Source organism: Amphibalanus amphitrite, unplaced genomic scaffold (genome assembly GCF_019059575.1).
Source record: "Amphibalanus amphitrite isolate SeventyFive unplaced genomic scaffold, NRLGWU_Aamphi_draft 000041F_arrow, whole genome shotgun sequence".
Lineage (NCBI taxonomy): Eukaryota > Metazoa > Arthropoda > Thecostraca > Balanomorpha > Balanidae > Amphibalanus > Amphibalanus amphitrite.
The window spans coordinates 1,531,471-1,550,205 of NW_024881537.1; the positions used below are offsets into that span (position 1 = coordinate 1,531,471).

At 46.4% G+C, this 18,735-nt stretch overlaps 1 protein-coding gene across 1 annotated transcript in view; it reads right to left on the reverse strand.

The window, feature by feature from the left end:
- The window catches only part of LOC122375388 (SCY1-like protein 2), an 87,010-nt gene that overhangs the window by 51,067 nt on the left and 17,208 nt on the right, over positions 1–18,735 (reverse strand). Inside the window, exons 3-5 of the mRNA XM_043354744.1 lie at positions 13,567–13,712; positions 12,927–13,057; positions 3,573–3,687 (exon numbers count right to left, since the gene is read on the reverse strand). Of these exons, the coding sequence (XP_043210679.1) occupies positions 3,573–3,687; positions 12,927–13,057; positions 13,567–13,712 (392 nt within the window). The remainder of the gene's footprint in view (positions 1–3,572; positions 3,688–12,926; positions 13,058–13,566; positions 13,713–18,735) is intronic.

An 18,735-nucleotide genomic window follows, 5' to 3' on the forward strand; every position in this document is an offset into this window, starting at 1 on the left:
ATGGTGTCCAAAGTGACCTTTTTCCCTTCCAGGTACATGGCATGCACCATTCTTCTGAACGCGCACTGGTCAAACTCGTCGAAGTACTCGCGTGGCCCCCTGTTAGGGCGCTGGCGGGCTGGAGACTGGCATCCATGTGTCTCTATTCCACTCTTGAATGCATTAACAGAGGCAATCGACACTCCAGTAGCAGAGCTGGTCTCCTTCGCTACGTTAACCCTATTCCTGGCGGGCTCCGCCGGGACAAGAAACTGGCGGGGGGGGGGGCCGATTCGGCCCCCCCCCCTGAGATCTCGAGAACGAAGCGAGATAGCGACAAGCGGTAAACGGCATCGGATACGCACGGCCAAGATCTACAATTTTTACTAAGGTCATTTTCAGGTCAGGTCAAAGATGACGTCACAGGGGTCGAAAAAGTCAAAATGGCGGCACTAGATATAAAGAGAGTTTTTCTCGAATAACTTTCGAATTAGTCAAGATAGGAACAAACTAAGGGCATCATCGTGATCCTCTCGTCAATCCGCATCGAATGATATATATGTTGACCTCGAAAGGTCAAGGTCAAAGGTTGACCTCAGGTCACGTGACCTCGAGGTCATCATGTATATCATTCGATGCGTCTTGACGAGCTGAACACAATGAGACCATCCACGCGTCTGTATCTTGTTCCTGTACGGAGTTATTGGCCAAAAACCTTTGGTGACCTTTGATGACGTCACATGACCTCACAGCTGCCCAACAGCAAAACAGACCTCAAGGTAGTGAAGGTTGATCGTATATGAAGTCATGTATGGTATATGGGGCCATTCCTACCCGTTTTAGTGGTAAAAACAGGGAGTTGATTTTTCCCCCATTGACTTATAATGGGGAGGTCGCGAAATTGACCTGACCTTAGGTCACCGATATCAAAATTCCGAGATATACAAATTGCACATACTGGTACCCTAACTAAACCCTGAAGAGAAGAAATTGATCGGTCAAAAACTCTAGCTCTGGCGTGATTGCAAACTTTTCTGAGGTAGCGTCACCAAACCGCCTCTGGTGACCTGACCTGAGGTCAGATCAACTCAAAATTTTCAGACATGTTGCGTAGAAGCCTTTTAGGAAAAGTCAGAAAATTTGAGCTTCCTAGCTCAACGCGTTTGGGAGATATAACCAAAAAACCTCAGGGGGGGCTCCTGAGGCCCCCCCCCCCCGCCAGGAATAGGGTTAATGCTAGCCGCTGCACTCTCATCACCTTGCTTGAGGTATTCATCTTTCTTTCGAATAAAATATTGGTAAACATTATAAACCACTTGTCTCGCTTGTGCACCGATCGGTTTTCCTTGCCGAAGTTTTGAGAGCATTGCATATTATTGTATACGAATGGATATAAATTTCAAAAGATATATAAAAGTCTCAGATTTCCTTGATACACAGCAGACATATGGTGTGTTCCAAGGCCCTATATAGAAGGTATGCTCATTAGGCCGAAGCAGCGATTTCCGTGACGTCACAGGTACGAAGGGTCGGACGGCTGTAATGCAATCCTATGGAAAATGACCCAACTTTAGGGCTCTCCCACATAGCTGCCAACCTCGACACTAAGGTAAAAGTTATATCACATAAAAGCTCAAATCAAGACGAACAAGAAACCTATCTGACGTTTTTACGTATTACTAACGGCTTAGACTCTATTCAAGTATATTCAGAGCTCTGCATTACCTCACTTTTTCTGCCGTCAATGCCACTACAAATGTCCAGTCGGCGCACGTGCGCTTGTCGAGCGGGGACCACCAGTCGGGCGATTCAGAGCTGCCGCCCAATCAGAACGCCGCAATGCCGTGACGTCATTGGTCGCACACGACACGTTACGGAGATAGGGATGAGACAGCCCTGGGTGTGTTCGCTTTTAGAGCCAGTGGCAATGAGCGTGACGCTTGATTTTTATTATCAAATTGTGTGACGTCACGTGCTAAGTTATCTGCACATCTTGGAGTGAAGTCTAAAGATAAGAAAAACGGACTATAGACATCGAATTGTAAAGGGGATGTGTGGAGAAAAAATCCAGAACGTATGTCAGCGTTCGGTCGCCTCTGACTGCAGTCGCTGCTGGTATGACAATGAGTTGGGATCTCATGGTGGATCTCATGGTCTTAAATGTTCAAGTCTTTCCTTGATTCCAATTTAGGCAATAAGTCGCAGCGTGTATCCTACATACGTGCGCTCTGATATTCTAAACACGGCAACCCCGGTCGACCACAGGCTGCAGCCCACAGGTCACTTCGGATCAGTGAGTGAGCCCGTATATTTTTCTTTTCTTTTTTTGCAAAGAATAAAGATTCTGCCTATCGATCAACGTATAGTTATTTCCCCGTTTCGAATTCGCATGGATGCGTATTTTGAGAATAAAATGTCCGTAGCCTGAGCTCGTTTCCTATATCATGCTGAAAATTCATCTAGATCAAGGTTTTTTTATAAAAAAAAAACACCAGACTGCAAATTGCATTAATTAGACTTTATGAAAATCAGCGAAAGCTGGTTCTTATGTATTTTGCAACACCTAGTAAATCATGCATGAACATGACGTTACATTTTAGCCTGACACCCCTGTCACTAGCTGATAATGGCGCCCCTCTCAAGGGAAAAAGTCGCCCCCTCGAGCACCATGGCCCCCCCCTTTCGCTGATCTCTGGCTACGCCACTGGTGACGGTAGCACCGGGCGGTAGGAGGCGGACAGTGGGAGGTGGGCGGCGGGGACGAAGTCGGTTAGACGGCGGGCGCGGGGAACAAATGGGCCCCGGCAGTGCCGTCCATCGTCCGGATGGGCGCGGCCCGGCCCGGCGGCGACACTGAAAGGCCACCTGTCACCGGGGCACGCCCGCTGCAGAGCCGTGAGCCCGGTAATGATAACACATGGAATAAGACCGAACAGTCTGGTGTCACACAATGCCGGCGCCGAGCGGTCAGCTGTGGCTCAATACCAGGACAAAACAGTCAGCTGTGACGCAGTTCCGGCATTATAGCATGCAGTTTATCACAGGGGATGTTTTTGTGCAATGTAGGTACTTACATTCTTTTTTTTTCAATCCATATTACATACATCTTCATTTGCTACATTTACGTCTACATCTGTAGGCATGTTTATTCATTGGTGTTACTCGATCGCATCGTGTGGTGCACTTAATTAGCTACCCTTGCATTCTGGTTAGATGTCCGCAACTGCTCTTCTCCTTCCACTTGTAACTGTAATTAGTTTTCAGGAGCACAAAGGTAATGATGAAGTTCACTTACTTCGCCTCTCAAATCCTGTGCTTCATTACCTGCGCAGCTAGTTATCCAATTTAACTCGCCCACTCAAACAGTTTTCAAATGAACTGCCTATATCAACCACGTATGATACACGTAAAGTTCAACAAGTTCAAGTGAAAAACCCACAATGAAATGTAGAGACACAAATTTGAGCACCGAACTGTTAACGGAACCTAAAATGTAGTTTTGCCTGCTCGATCGCAGAACACAAGCATGCGGTACTTATCCAGCGGAACGTGTCCCCCCCCCCCCCCACCCCCACTGCCAAACGGCCACTGACCCGCGGTATGTACGGCAGCACCTCCGGCAGGGTGGTCCGGAAAAAGTTGGACTTTTGACTGGGGTCCTTCATGGCGATGACATCCAGAAACTGCATGGCGTGCACGGCTGGATCACTGTGAACAAGAAAAGGTACGTACGTGAAGTTAATGTCACACAGAATCCATACGCTTATTTGCGTTCATTTCCTATTGTATTGAAAAGCGCCAGAAACACGTGTGGACTGTAAACGGTGAACCATTCCACCAGTGAGTCCAATCGTGAATGTCAGGAGGTATGTTATTGCCTATTGCAGGAAAGGACGCACCAACATACAGTCGGTAGACCGTACGTCACAGTCTACCGACACAGTCGGTAGACTGTGAGTCTTCCCCCTCGGCACAGCAGCTGCAGGCGGCTATAGGTAAATGGCTATCCAGTATCCATGTAGTTATATGAATACTTGAAGGGAAAAATTTCGATGGCTGAAAGGATATCTTTGAAGGTCGAGCGCGCCGAAATTCGCTTGCCCCTGTTCCTATGCACTGTTCTCCAGCTATAGCATTCCGAAGACTTTCGAGCGGACTGAAAAATGGGCAATTGAACATTCTTCAGATGAAAGCTTTGATTATGCAAAAACTCTGTCATGGCCTGTTTGGATTACCTTAGGGGCCTTAGGGAAAAGGGCCATAGGAATTAGCTGACCAACTAAGTAACAATTGTTTTGGGTCCTTTTATTAAGACGACTCAAGGTCTCCTAGCACATTATATCAATCGTCCATTTCCATTAGTAATTTAAACAAACTTTGAAACAATTTTTTAATGATATACCTATTGTCTTTCCTAAACAGCTTCTTTTCTCAGCATTTTCCCACCGCTTGGAGTACTTTAGGACGGATTCTCATCCACAGATCTCCGGGCCATATTTCCGTCGTTTTCCCTCACTGAAACATCCCGGTGCCAGTCGGCGTCCGACGCGGCTTTATCTCGACTTTGTGCTCCAGTTCCCGAGCGGCGCTTTGATCCAGTCGGACGGCCGGGGCTCGGCTGTCGCAGTCGTTAGCGGCAGCGGGCGTGTCCTGTCCAAAATACATCCCCCGGCTCCGGCACTGACGCGCGGCGGGTGCCCCATGCGTCCATGGCTGACGCAGGGTGATTTATGAGCTCTCAGCTGCGGCATCAATTCACTCATGGAAGGAGCTTGGAGGTCGTTAAACACTCGTTAAAATGTCAAATGGCTGACTGATCAACACCTTAGCTGCAATTAATCGGTATGGTTCAACGCTTCGCCGAAGTGTAATGATCTCACAGCTCCTAATTTACCCCTCAAACCTGCATGGAAACTTAATTACAGCAAGTCGCCAGAATAGGTTCTAAATTTATTCCCTCAATAGGTCTGACTCATTTCGACTGAACAATAGCCCGGTCCTGTCTTCAGCGTCAGGGACGTCTGCGATTGCCACCACATTATCCAGCGGGCTGTGATCATTTCGCGGGAGGCGTGTGATTGCCGCGGCCCCCATTTTCCGCTCATCACACCCGGTTGTCAACACGCGCCTTCGTCTGCCGTCTGCCGTCTGCCGTCTGCCGTCTGCCGTCTGCTCCCCCCCCCCTCCGTTCCGCCCCCGGCAGAGAGACAGAGACGTCTCCTATGCAGGGTCAGATTGGCGCCCGGGGCTGGGTCGGCGCGGACCGGGACGATATTGGGCCGGGTGCGGTGTCATCGGTCCACCCCGCGTGGAGCACCCGTCCCGCCGGCTCCACCGGCACAGGTGGAAGAACCGGCAAAGGTACAATTTCATACAATTTCATACCGCCACCGGCAAACGTGGTGGTATGAAATTCCCAAACAACCTTCAATGATTCATGACACTTTAGTTCAAAAGTATGTGTGCTATGTATCCTTCCTTATTTCTTCCTTCACGTTTTCACAAACGTGAAAAGTGTACATACGTGTACATTACATACGCTATAGAATGTTACGTAAAATATACGTGCTGCAACTCTTTATTTTGATAAACATAAAACAAAATTTTCAAGCCTCTAGAGAAGATAGGTAGATGCTAAGAGAAACCCCAAGAACAGCGCTATCGTTGGAATATCTAAAAATTAGAGAAAGGTGATATATACGTATTGTACAGTGATATATCTCGTATTGTACAGCACCCTTTTCTTTGCCCTCTCACCCGTTAAAGGTCCTTAACCCTCGCCGGCCGAGGGGGGGGGGGGCGGGTGCCGCCCCCCCCCATAGGGTTTTTTCGCCATAGCTCCGAACACGCTGGCGATAGAGAGCTGAAACTTGGCATACCTGACCTTTGATCCAAGCCGCATCTTTTGACACTAACCGCATTTTTAGGTCAGGTCAGGTCACTGACCTATGACGTCATAAGTGAACCTCTGCACGGTCTTCAGATGTCGCAACTTCGCAACGCCCTCACTGCCAGAGGAGATGTCACAGGGAAATGAAACTTGCAGGATCTAGTATCCATTATGAGTCCCACAACTTGTATATCTTGGATTTTTCCTAAAGGTCATATGAGGTCAGGTCATTTTCGTGACCTCACCATTATAAGTCAATGGAGAAAAATGAAAACTGCTATTCTGGCGCCGGGAACGATCTCCAACTATCTCAAGCACACAGAATCGTGATTTTATGCAATCCTTGCAATGTTGGATGCACTTTTGCAGTGTTGACCTTCCGTGACGTCATTTATGACGTCATCAAGGTCATATTAGTTTTTCGTCAATAACTCTTGATCAAATTGAGCTAGCGAGTCGGGAAAGCCACCAATGGACTCAGGAAGACCTGCCGAATCGAATGATATGCGACATGACCTCTTTCGACCAACTTTGTGACCTGGGGGTGCTGACCTGACCTTGACCTGAGGTCAACACCCCAAGTTGACCTGACCCGGACAAAAAGTATATCATTCGACGCGCCTGAGCGAGACGAACACGATGCTGCCAAAATCGGCGCTCTGCGGCCGTTTTTTGCGAAGTTATTCACCAAAAACTGAACCGTACCTTGGGGCACTTGACCTGACCTCAGAGGTCACCGGTTGACCTAGGACCTTAAAATCGGGTACCAATCTCTGCGTCTCGTAACGGCGCACACGCTCGTTTTTTCCGCGACGCGCTAGCTCCACCAGGGGCGAAACGGCGAGGGGGGATCGTACCCGCCCCCCCCCCCCCCCTCGGCCGGCGCGTATGTAGAAAACCAATAGGTCCGGCGAGGGTTAAATGTTTTTTTTTTCTGACGTGGTTATCAAAAAGTTTAGAAACTTCCATGCACATCAGCTCATGACAGGCATGCTGTTTATAGACGGTGGTGAACGAAAAGAAATTGACGGGAGTCTAATGACGCTGGCTTTTGAAATGCCTTTGTGTTTAGTTCGTGTCCTAACAAGAAAGGAGATTATCATACAATGGCGAGTGTGACGCTAGTGAGGTGCCAATGACTTGATAAAGCATCAGAGCAGGCAATTAATTTTCCCATCAAAAGAAGGTAAACGGCAACATACCTACTTTAAAAATCCCAAATCCAATATGGCCGTTTTCACGACGGAATAGCAGGCATCTATTTAATCCCCATTTGATCCTTAAGTTCCTCAGGAATTTTAGTAGTTCTTTTTAGTAGGTTCCCCAGCTTTCGAATGAATGGTGCGTTAGTTTGCTATTTTTCTATTAAATATCACATCGATTTACTTTATCTAAGGATTTATCACTAATATCAACATAAAGCGTAAGCACAATTATAAAATTATGAAATTATTAAATACTAGTACAATAGTTAAAAAAAGATACTGAGTTGCCAGGCTACAAAGAATATATTCATTTATGGCGCACGACAGACATTTAGAAAGCAGCGCCCTGTTTTATTGCACGCTGCTAGCCGCTTCCATTGGGTTTTGCAGGCCGTCGTCATTGGTCGTTACACGTATGATGTCACGCGACTTGTGGCCTGTCACGGCTCTTTAATGATCTCCACTAAATGAATGCAACAATGGCCTTTTAACCCGCGCCCGGCTGGGGGTCCTGGATTTCCACGCCCTGCTGGGGGGGGGGGGGTGTTTGAACACCCCCCCTTGTAACTCGGCTCCTGGGCCACGTAGCGATACGCGGAAGGCGGCGTTCGAAAGAGCGTCAAAAATAATGACGAAATCACTTCGGTCAATTTTTTGGTCAGGTCAAAGGTCAGGTCACCAGAGGTCATGGAAGGCAAAATTTCGCCGATTTCCAGGTCGAATGTCGAAAATTTCCAAGAAGCCAACGCATAACTCGGGAACCAATAGAGCTACAGCGCCGCGGAAAAGCGCATTCGATAGCCCTATTAACGCCCTTTCTGAGTAATCCTCTCATATTTGACCTAACTTCAACGGTTTTGCCTGCAGGGGGCAAAAACTGCAAAAATAGCCGATTTTTTCGGAAACAGTTTTTCTGCAATAACTTTTGACCCAAGCCCTGTACGAGCTTACTTTTACCGTCATCGTGTTCCTCTCGTCAAGACGCATCGAATGAACTATAACTTGACCTTGAAAGGTCAACTTGAAAATTTGACCTCAGGTCAAGGTCATGACCTGACCGGAAAGGGTCATGTTGCATATCAGTCGATCCGTATCGTCGAGCTGAACACATCTAAGGCGTTTTCATCGCTCTAGCATGCCTCTATCAAAAGTTATTTGCGAAAAACTGTTAGATACCATTCGTGACCTAAGATGACCTCAGGGCATAAACAAGGGTCACGGACGCCATTTTCATGTTCAGTGTGTCTAAACCACCTGTAATTCGGTGTTTAGGAGTGTTTATAATGTCTTTCGTCCAAAAGAGGCGCATTTCAATTTTCTCCCATTGACTTATAATGGGGAGGTCGCAAAATTGACCTGACCTTAGGTCATCGATATCAAAATTCTGAGATATACATTTTGTACATGCTATTGCTCTTAGCAATCGCTGAAAGTTTCAAAGCGATCGGTCACTCGGTGTAGCTATGACAGACATTGAAACTTTTTATGAGGTGAGGTCACTTCAAGTGACCTGGTGACCTGACCTTGAATGACCTTGGTCTGAAATTTTCACAACATGTGTAGAATTGATGTATGATAAGGTGTACCAAAAACGGCGGCGCGGAGCGCCGCCGTTTTTGAGATATTCGCGAAAAACCACAAGGGGGGGTGTTCAAACACACCCCCCCCCAGCTGGGCGCGGGTTAAGTTGATCTCTGTGGCCATCTGTCTATGGAGCGACCAATATGAAAGTTGGGTGAATTTACCGGGGTTACATGACTATGAGCAAGCAAATGTGTATCAGGAATGGATTTAGGTGGAGAATTGCGCTGGCCCATGAGTGCTCGAACGCTCCCAATTCCACGCCGGTTTGGCTTTGGAGCCGAGACAGACGATGCGGGTCAAGGTCACTGCTGGGGTAACGGTGGATTGGGTGCGCCCGAGCACCCGTAACGCGGCACAATTCTCCATCTATGGATTTTCCTATTCGCTCAGCATTGTGATAGGCGTTCGTAATAGCATTTACTCTGCTCATGTACCTATCCCCGGTTATTTAAAAGAAGTTTTTGTGGGGGAATATCACGGCTTTAGGTACTCGGTGGCCCTATTCACGACTTTCAAAGAATGCTCCGATAACTTAACACCGCACAGACCTACTGCATTAGTGAATCTGACAGAATGTCTGTGGAATTACATCCCCCCTCACCACACCCCTAAAAACTCATCCAGTGTCCAAAACCACTTTTATCGACTCGCCAAAAAAAAAAAAAAAAAAAAAAACACACACACACATACACACACAAAGCATGGGGCATGTCAGCTCTCAGTTCATTTATTATTGTCTTTACCATGGTTCAATTGCATTGCGCGATTTAAAGCACGTGAGTGCCTATATAGCATATATGTAGAAAATAATATCTACAGCAAAACATCCAAAATTACAAAGGCTACAATGCTTAAAAAGTAGGTTCATCAAGGAAGCCCATTTTTACTTGCGTTGTGTTCCCAACCATGCGATTCCAACGCGGGCTATTCGCAACGTCTGTTTTAAGGCACGTTAACAACTGACAAGCCGCCACCGCTGCCACTTATTCATAGATGGTTGATATCCGCAGCTTGGGCGTCAGCAGCGCGGCCCACAACGCGTCGGCGCCAGCGCACGCAGCTGTTGGCACTCGGCAGCCGGTGTTGCGACTTAACGGCCGGCCGGCCCCATGGAGGAGAAGCTCTTGGTGAAGCTTTGTGATCGCCTCATAGCCGCCTTGGATGTCATCTTTCTTGGCAGATCCATCCGTTCAGATGGTACGGTGCAGTCTGGATAAAGGACGAAGTCCAACGCCGCTAACCCCGCGACCGCCACCCCACAACGTGGCCGCAGACCGAACGGGCGTGAGGGCCGTAAGGGCCACCCCGCCATCCGGTAGGTGGCTGAGCAGCCGGGCGCAGCGGCGCCTGGGCGGCGGCCGCGCTGAGATGAAGTCCCAAACCGCCATGTCGCCATCACCGCCATCACCATTGCTGCAGCTGTTCCCAACCGCCTCAATCGCCGCCGTTTTGCCAGCAGTCGCGCCGCGGAATGGCAGAAGCTCCAGAGTAGCCTCCAGCGCCCCTCTCCGCACGTGTGCAGGTGCACTGCGGCCGCCGGGTCCGACGTCCAGGCAGAACATGATATTTCCATGCTGCTCCGACGGTGGGCTGGTCTTGTTTGGGCGTTCCTCCACTGTGACGTCGGTCACGCCTGCCCCGGCCAGGGCGCAGAGGCCGACGTGTCACCATCCGGTTGCAGTCCTCAGTCGGGTCGCAACGTGTACCTCTTCCGCAGCGTGGAGCGCGCTCCCGCTGGGCAGCGATACAGCAAAAAGTAGCATAGCATGCGGGCGGCCAGCGCTGCGCCGGACAGCGGATCCATGCCGGGGGTATGCCGGTCTCGGCCATTAGCGGGGTCGTCGGGGCCGAGGCTGTGCATACAGCTGGTGACCGCGTGAGCCGCCAATCGAAGCTCACGGCTTATAAGCTCGACGCGGGCATCACACGCCGTCCCGATGGGAGCTCCACGACGCCGCCGCGAACTCCAGCGCGGCTCGCAGCGCGAAGACCAGTACGGACGGCCGGGGCAAACGGCGTGCGGGAGTCGCATGCGACGTTCTGCGGACAGAAAGGGTTGAGCATAAGCTGGTCGGCAGGACACTCTTGAGCCGAGCCTTTGATGTAATTACAGATGATCCAGAAGCATGCACAAAAATTCATGACACACTATTCTCATTTATGTATTTGCTACATATGATATGATATACCAGCTCATGATCAGTGACGCATTCTGGGCAATATGTTCTAAAGTGAAGTAACTGAAGTTACAGCTTAAAAGCTTAAAAAAACAGCTTAAAAAAACACACACACATTCGATAGCTTATGAGAATAACATGCCTTGTGTGCTTAATGCAGGAAAATATTTTTTTCACTTTTTTAGAAACAGCAAAAGAGTTGTCAACAAGCCATGTCAACTATCTAAACAATTTTTATGGAAACTGCTCTAGCTAGCTTAAAGTTCCACAACGTTTCCGGAGCACCGTACCCAAACTCAGTTCATGTTACAAGAAAAAACAGTAATAATGCCTCCTAATTTTGAATGAAATATAGGTATGAGTAATTTGATTTGGAAAGCAACAAATTTCCGCACATCATTTTAGCAAAATTACTATTTTCTTCAGCCATCAGGTTACACAAAACTATAGTACCTAAACTTTATGATCTAGTTTACAAAAAACCAAAGCCCCGATTTTAACAAATGTAGATAAAATTTAAACAATTTTAAAAAATGTATCGTGGAGAAAATGAAAAGTGTAGATTTGTAAAGCCGGGATATTTCAATTTCACGGATTAGGCACTTAAAGAAATATCTTCACCTTTCTTTGAGCCACCAGCCTTCACCCAAGTTTTACACGAATGTAGTGAAGCAGACAATGTGGCAACTCAAAATTGTGATGGTTTGAGATAATTATGACGGTAAAAGAAAAAGCAACACAAGGTTCCTTACCATCGTTTTTTCACATGGGTTCAGATGAGGCTTCAACTGTTGCCGACCTGAGGAGCTATAGGGACTTGAGCTTTCCAAAACTCAATTTCTAAGGGCACTGAGCAGTGTTTGGCTTTCACACGAATGCGATAGTAAGTTATATGAAGTTGACAAAGCAAGCAAAGCAAAGCATGATGCCCCGCGCGTCCGCCCGCGACCACGCCCCGCGTCCGACTCCCGACCGCCGCGTGACCCGAGGCGCCCGGCGGTCACGTGACCTACCGGCCGGGACTGCAAACGGCCTTCACCACCATTCTTGTATGACGTCATATCCTACTGAGGTGCTGATTGGTCGGAATTAGATACCTGAAGGTAATTATCTGCCGTAGTTATTTTTGTTTCATTGTTTTGCGTGTTTTCTTATATGAAATGTAATTAAAAAATTTGTCATATTTTAATCACCATTAAAACATAACTGAATAGGTATAAAAGAGAACTCGATATATACTTTCCTTGTTTTTAAGAATTCCGGAATTAGATACCCGAGGGAGCAAAGAGGGAGCAAGTTGCCACGCTGATTTAATACCTCATAGTCGAAAGGTGGGCTACTAGAACCAAAAATTGCTGTGTTTGTAAATAAATAAGTGATTTGAGGGCAAAAAATGCCCATATTTAAACTTCTAAAATTATTTTGAACATAAAATATTTCAGTTTGAGGGATGTTAAGGCCTCTAAGGGTAGGTACTTTTTAGGTATCAAATAAGTTCCTCTGCGAAAGTTCCGTCGTGAAAACGGCCTATAAAAACAATACGTTACAAGACTTCTCATCAAGCAGTGAAGGATGTCTTGCTCATTAGAAGAACAAAGCCGAATGTTTTATATTTTTCAACAGCCATCGACAGACAATTGTAAGTTGCAACTGTAGGTTTACAAGTCTATCTACGATAAATAATAATGTGGCACTCTTCACCTTGCAGCATTCCATAGACAGGTATGCATTAACAGAGTAACTAAAGGCATACTTGCAACAACTTTTATGTCAATCACTCGCACTTCACCATGATTGGTGATATCATAACCATGCATCAGGAGTAAAGTTACAGTCTGTTTGTCATGGTAATTAGGAGTGTGCACACCCGTGCGCAAAGTTTTGCGACTGGAATACTTAATGGATGAAAATTTTAGCGTGGAACAAACTACCAGCGTCAAACAAAGAAACAAAAAGCTGCCTCTTTGTTCAGTGACAGCGCCCGGCACGCAGTTTTTGTACGCGAACTTGTTTGTTTGATGAACGGGGTACTACACAAAGCTGAACTATCTGGAGATTGGGCGCACCCGGTAGGTATGTGGCGCAGCATACCTGAAGTATTTGATGAGCGACAGTAGCTGGGCGGTGGGCCGCTGTTTGGGGTCCCTGTTGAGCAGTCTCACCACGGCCTCCTGCAGGGCCACCGGGATCAGGTTCAGCACGTTCTTGAGCTGCTCACTCAGCTGTAACAGAGGTCAGCGGGGGTCAGCAGGCCGGCCTGTCGCGCTGCGGAACAACTAGATGATACCATAGTGTAATGTGTGATACCATAGTGTTATTTATTACACTATGGATACGTTGCGGTTGTGCATTCAGATGTCATTGTGCTGGTTAGTAACGTGGTTTGTTTATTTTTGCGATTTTTTAAAACAAATTATCAGACTTTTTAGTAGCATTTGCAAGGACCAAAAGCAAAGGCTGGTTTTGAACAAATATGCCAAACATTGCAAAGTTCAGTTATTGGATAAATGTTCGGCGACAATAAAAAGGCGTTTATCTTGCATGATTTTGCAACATTTAGGCATAATGATATCCATAACAACACATTCAAGCTTAAAAGCTAATACTGATATTCTTTGCATAGCTAATAAGTATCTTTGCATTGGCCTAGCATCAGGTGCACTTTTACGTTTAGTTGTTCACTAAAGTGCCCGCCGCTGGCGCAGACGTACGGCCTCGCTCAGCGACTCACCAGCTCGAACTGCTTCATGTAGGTGGTGTTGCTGTGGTTGGCCTCGATCAGCGACCTGCCCTTGTTGAACACGGCGCAGATCACCATGCCCAGGGAGAACATATCACTGAGCAGGCTGCACTGGGACGTCGTCTGCACTTCGGGAGCTGCCGGAGCACAGCGAAAACAGAGCGGCTAGTGGGGGAGATGACATAGCGCGCCACGGTGCACAGGGAAAACAGAGCGGTCAGTGGGGGAGGATGACATAGCGCGCCATGGTGCATAGACCTCTGTATACCGAGGTTATACAGAAGTCTCTGTATAGCGATATTGATCCAGCGGCGAAATCAGTGAGACGAAACAATGTACGATTCGGTCATGGGATTTGATCATCTGCCGTTCTGTTCTTCCGCACTTCGCTGGCCTTATCCCAACGCCCAAAGAACGTCATACGAATATAGTCCAATAAGGCCATTGTATGACAGTTGTAAATGTTGTTGTTCAGCTGGGACATAGTTAATGTATAAATCGTTGTTTTGACATCAGCTATTTTATTTTAACGGAAGCTTTCAAGATCACTTCGGCTCCCTTCTTCAGCCAAGTCACACAATAAACAGTAAAAAACAGTATGTCATTGTATGACATTCTCAATCAAAATACCTATCTAGCGGCGTTGATTCAAATGAATAATGTCAAGGATGGTCAAAGCATAGTGAGCCAGGTGATGAGCCATTTCACTGACCGATTTCAAATAGCATTGAACGTGAGGACCGCAGCACTTGGGACATTTCCGTGTTCGTTGTTGCTTGTATGGCAGCGATGTTCACTAGCTAATCAGGGGATGAGGGTGTCATTGTTGTTATAAGCGATAACGCAATTGCTGGCTAGTGCTCTAGGAACATAGTAATATGATTTCAGTCACTACCTTTCTTGCAATTGGGCAGTGTTGCTGAGGTTCCGAAAACGCCCAGCCATTCAGCTTTTGACGAGAACCGTGGGAATAGGGATCTCTTGAGTCATCTTCCATGAGTATTTTATTGATGACACCCCCTGAAGGGATTCTTATATTTTTGCCGAAGTATTAATTACCAAGATGATGGTGATGTTGATGATTACGATGATGAGGAATATGGCGATGACTGTTGATCTCATTCCCAAATGACATTCTCTCACATAGCAAGACGAAACTGCTTTGATATTCCTGTAAGAAATGGTCACGCTATGAAATTCGAGGGTCTTATTCGAGGGTCGTTTTATGCATGTTACAAAGTGGCATTTCCATTTATTCACACAGACGTGATGTCCGAATTAGGGAAGGCACGTCAGATATCAGATGATGTAAGAAATCTTTGAAAGAGGCCCACTTTGTGAAAGGGTAAACAATGCATTTTATTGAAGTTTTTTTTTTCAAATCCGGCACTTAATAATTTCCTTCAAAAACTATATCGATGACATCAGCTGAATCGGACCCTTTTCCTTCAGTTACTTTCCAGATATATTCGAATTGTCTGTCGTGGAGACTTCAAAACATGCGTGACACTTTTGAGCATTGGCCTCACGCGAGCCACATTAGGACATTAGGCGCGGCGACTTACCCTACCCATATGAAAGACCCGTCGCGCCGGCTCTCACAAAAAGACGCTGTTGCCAGCTGGATTACCAGCCTGGTTCGGAGCGTGTCACTTACAGAAAAATACCGCTGCCATATCTATTAGAGGGGAATATCGCTGGAAAACATCGTTCAGCGCGCCCCGTAGGGCTATCGGCGGACCCTATAGTACCCGTAGGGGAGGGGCCGTTTCGCCCCCCCCCCTTAGATCTCGGAAATTTACCGGCCGATTTTCAAAATTCAAACGGTGTTCGATAGCCTCACCGGGGAACTACCTTGTGACCAAATTTCATTGACCTAGGTCAAACCGATGACGTCACAGGTCAGGTCAAAGGTCGGATTTTCACCGTTCACAGGCACCTCAAGAAATGTGTTGTGAAATCAAGTAAATTGGTAATTTATTGAACACCATCGATGGCATATTGTTCGTCAAACACATACTTTGCTATCTGAGGTCACTGATACCAGGTCAGGTCGCAGCGAGGTCAGGTCACCGGGGGTCACAATATGAAAGTGTGGTGTGATACATGTTTTATGGTCCATTTTACATGACAAATGCGATTACGTGGGTTAGGCAGCCTTTGGGGCCAGCCTGGGTCACATTTTGGTGAAGGTCAGGTCAAGGTCAGGTCAAATTAGGTCAAATTTCAAAGTTGATATTTTTGCATAAAATGGTATCAATTCGATGCAGCTCGTCACGGGGAGTCTAATGGTGGTCTTTGTTCTGCTCTACGAGGTCTAGAATTGCCAAAAATTGAGTTTGAAAATTTGACGTCATCATTTTTGAACCGTTTTTTCGCTATAACTTGGCCAAAAAACGAGGTATCGATATGAAATTTTGTATGTAGATAGAAGACCGTAGGTACTATCACATATATTCCGTTTTTTTCGAAACTCAAAAAACGTTTTTGATTTTTTGGCTAATATATCCGAAAAGATGCTTTTTTGGTATTTTGGGGGTCAAAACTCAAAAATCTAAAAAAATCCGAGATAGCAGTTTTGTAGCCCAGTCAATTCTACACCTCTGATGTCTTCATCATTTTTCTGTATCTTCAAAGCTGTAGGCCTGACAGGTCTTCTCGCGAAGGTCTTTTTTCGGTCTAAAATGACAGAACATGACGTCATTCTGACGTTATTTGTGGCCGACCTATCATAGTCTCTGGAAAATTTTTGGTCACAATGTGTAAAATTGATGCCCAGAGGGGTTCTGAAAGTTTGGTGGCGATATCTCCAGCCGTTTGGGAGATATCGACGGAAAAGGACAGGGAGGGGCCGTTTCGCCCCCCCCCCCCCCTACGGGACGCGGGAAGCGCCAGACATTGCACTGAATGGTGAACTGACAACGGAAACTGGCAACGGCTCTATTCAGTATGCGGTCCTCAGAAATGATGTGTCATTTGCATAATGAGTTCATTAGACATTGAAGTGTAGTGTCATTTCACCTCTTCTCTCCAACTAGGCCCGTTGCCGATTCAATGACAGCCATTCAGAGCCGAGGTCTCTGGAAAATATGAAAATAATGACAGAAGCTGGGAGTCGAACTGAGAAAATTGCAAGCTATGATTTTTAAGATGATAAAAGTATTGGTTAACTACAGCATGCTTATTGCATCGCAAGGATATGGTATTTTCTGCATACCAGGCATGCATGTTGGATATTGCATTGTCTAACCCGCGCGGGGCTAGGGGGGGGGGGTAAATTTTACCCCCCCCCCTGTGAATTTTTGCAATATCTCAAAAACGGCGGCGCGCAGCGCCGCCAAACTTTCAGTACCTTTTCTTACATCAATTTGACACGTTCCCTGAAAATTTGAGCGAAATTCTTCGGAAATTGTTTGAGAAAATGACGTTTTAGTGACGTCATGTTCGCCATCTTCGCCTCAAAAACGGCAAATTTTCAAACGCCGCTAACATCTTCATTTTTAAGCGAATCAAGACGTAACAATAAAAGGTTATACGTGACTCTACTTTGTCTATCAAATTGCTATCTCGGTTTTTTGAAAACTTTTGATTTTGGCCCAATTTTTTTCTTAAAAAAAACTGACTTTTTTTGGGAAAATAATTATAACATCCAAAATTTTGCGTGTATCGAAAAAAACCGGAATATATGTCAGAGAAGTGGTTCATGTGCACCTACATACCAATTTTTAGAAGAATCGGTTCAAAAATGTGGGAGTTATTCAAAATTATATGACGTCACGACAAACATTTTTTGAAAAAAAATAATATTTTTTGGAAGTTCTAGACCTCGTACGGAAACAAAAATAGCACCATTCGATTCGCCATAAAAAACTGCATCAGATAGACACCTTTTTAGGCCTTAACAACAAACTTCAAAATTTGACCTCACTGGACCTGACCTTGAACTGACCTCGACCTGAAATTCATCCAGATGTGGTCCATATCACCTATTGAGTGTGCCTATTGAATTCTATGAATAAAATGACCCATAAAACATGTGTCGCACATGCCCTTTTCTATATTTTGTTTTTGGTGACCTGACCTGACCTGACCTGACCTGACCTTGACCTTGACCTCTGAATGATATTGTATGCAAAGAATATTGTCTTGGTAGCCTAAGAACACGTTTTGGGCAATCAGTCTCAGTCCATGACTCCATTCTTCGGCAACTACGGTGCAAGGCCGATACTGTAGAAACTTGCAACTTGTACCCTTGACCTCACCTTGATCTTGACCTCAAACTTTAAATTAAGTACATATTGTTAGTTGTTCGTGATGAGATCTTTCGATTGGCGTTTGAATTTTCGAAATCGGACCATTAGTTCGGGAGATAACAGGGGGTAAAATTTACCCCCCCCCCCCCCAGCCCCGCGCGTTCGGCTGGAGACCCCAGCCCCGCGTGGGTTAAGTCCACCGCATTTTGAATTGAGCTGCAGCCTTATGTTCTATCGTCTAAATCTCGTAACCGGTTTAAGCTGTTCAGATGTGTTCCTGTGATGACAGTGACCTCCGACAGCCAAGTCCTACACATGTGGAACGATCAACAATCCGAATAAATGTAATACCTGAACAACAAATATCATATGTTTAACAGGCAGACAAAAGACGACAGTGACATACCCATCATAGCACCTCCTCTCTGTTATACGTAGCTACGAGGGACATCCCTAAGCGGATGAAAGACGCAGGAGAGAATGACACTAATCCTCCAGTGGTATGGCCGCGGGGATCGATTTTCCATTAGTCGGCGGCGTGGGAGTGTAATGGAGAGGCCGACCCCGCAGGAATGCGCCGGCCCAGTGCTGATGCATTGTTGTCCGAGCCGCGTACGATTACCGTACGGCAATGATAGTATACATTAAGGCATTACATGGTCAGCGACACTCTTCTGGTCGGGTATTGTTACCGCGCGAGTCGATCCAAGATGGCGAATTGATGCGGAAGTGGACTGCACACCATCAGACTTGATGGCTTATAAAGGGACGCATCGAGTTGTTGCGTTATTTTTTTATTAATGTTGCAGGGAGTTTGAGAAATCCGTGAGTTTGCAAACTCCCTAGGGAGTTTGCAAACTCCCTGACCCATCAGTGAGTTTGCAAACTCACTAGGGAGTTTACAAAT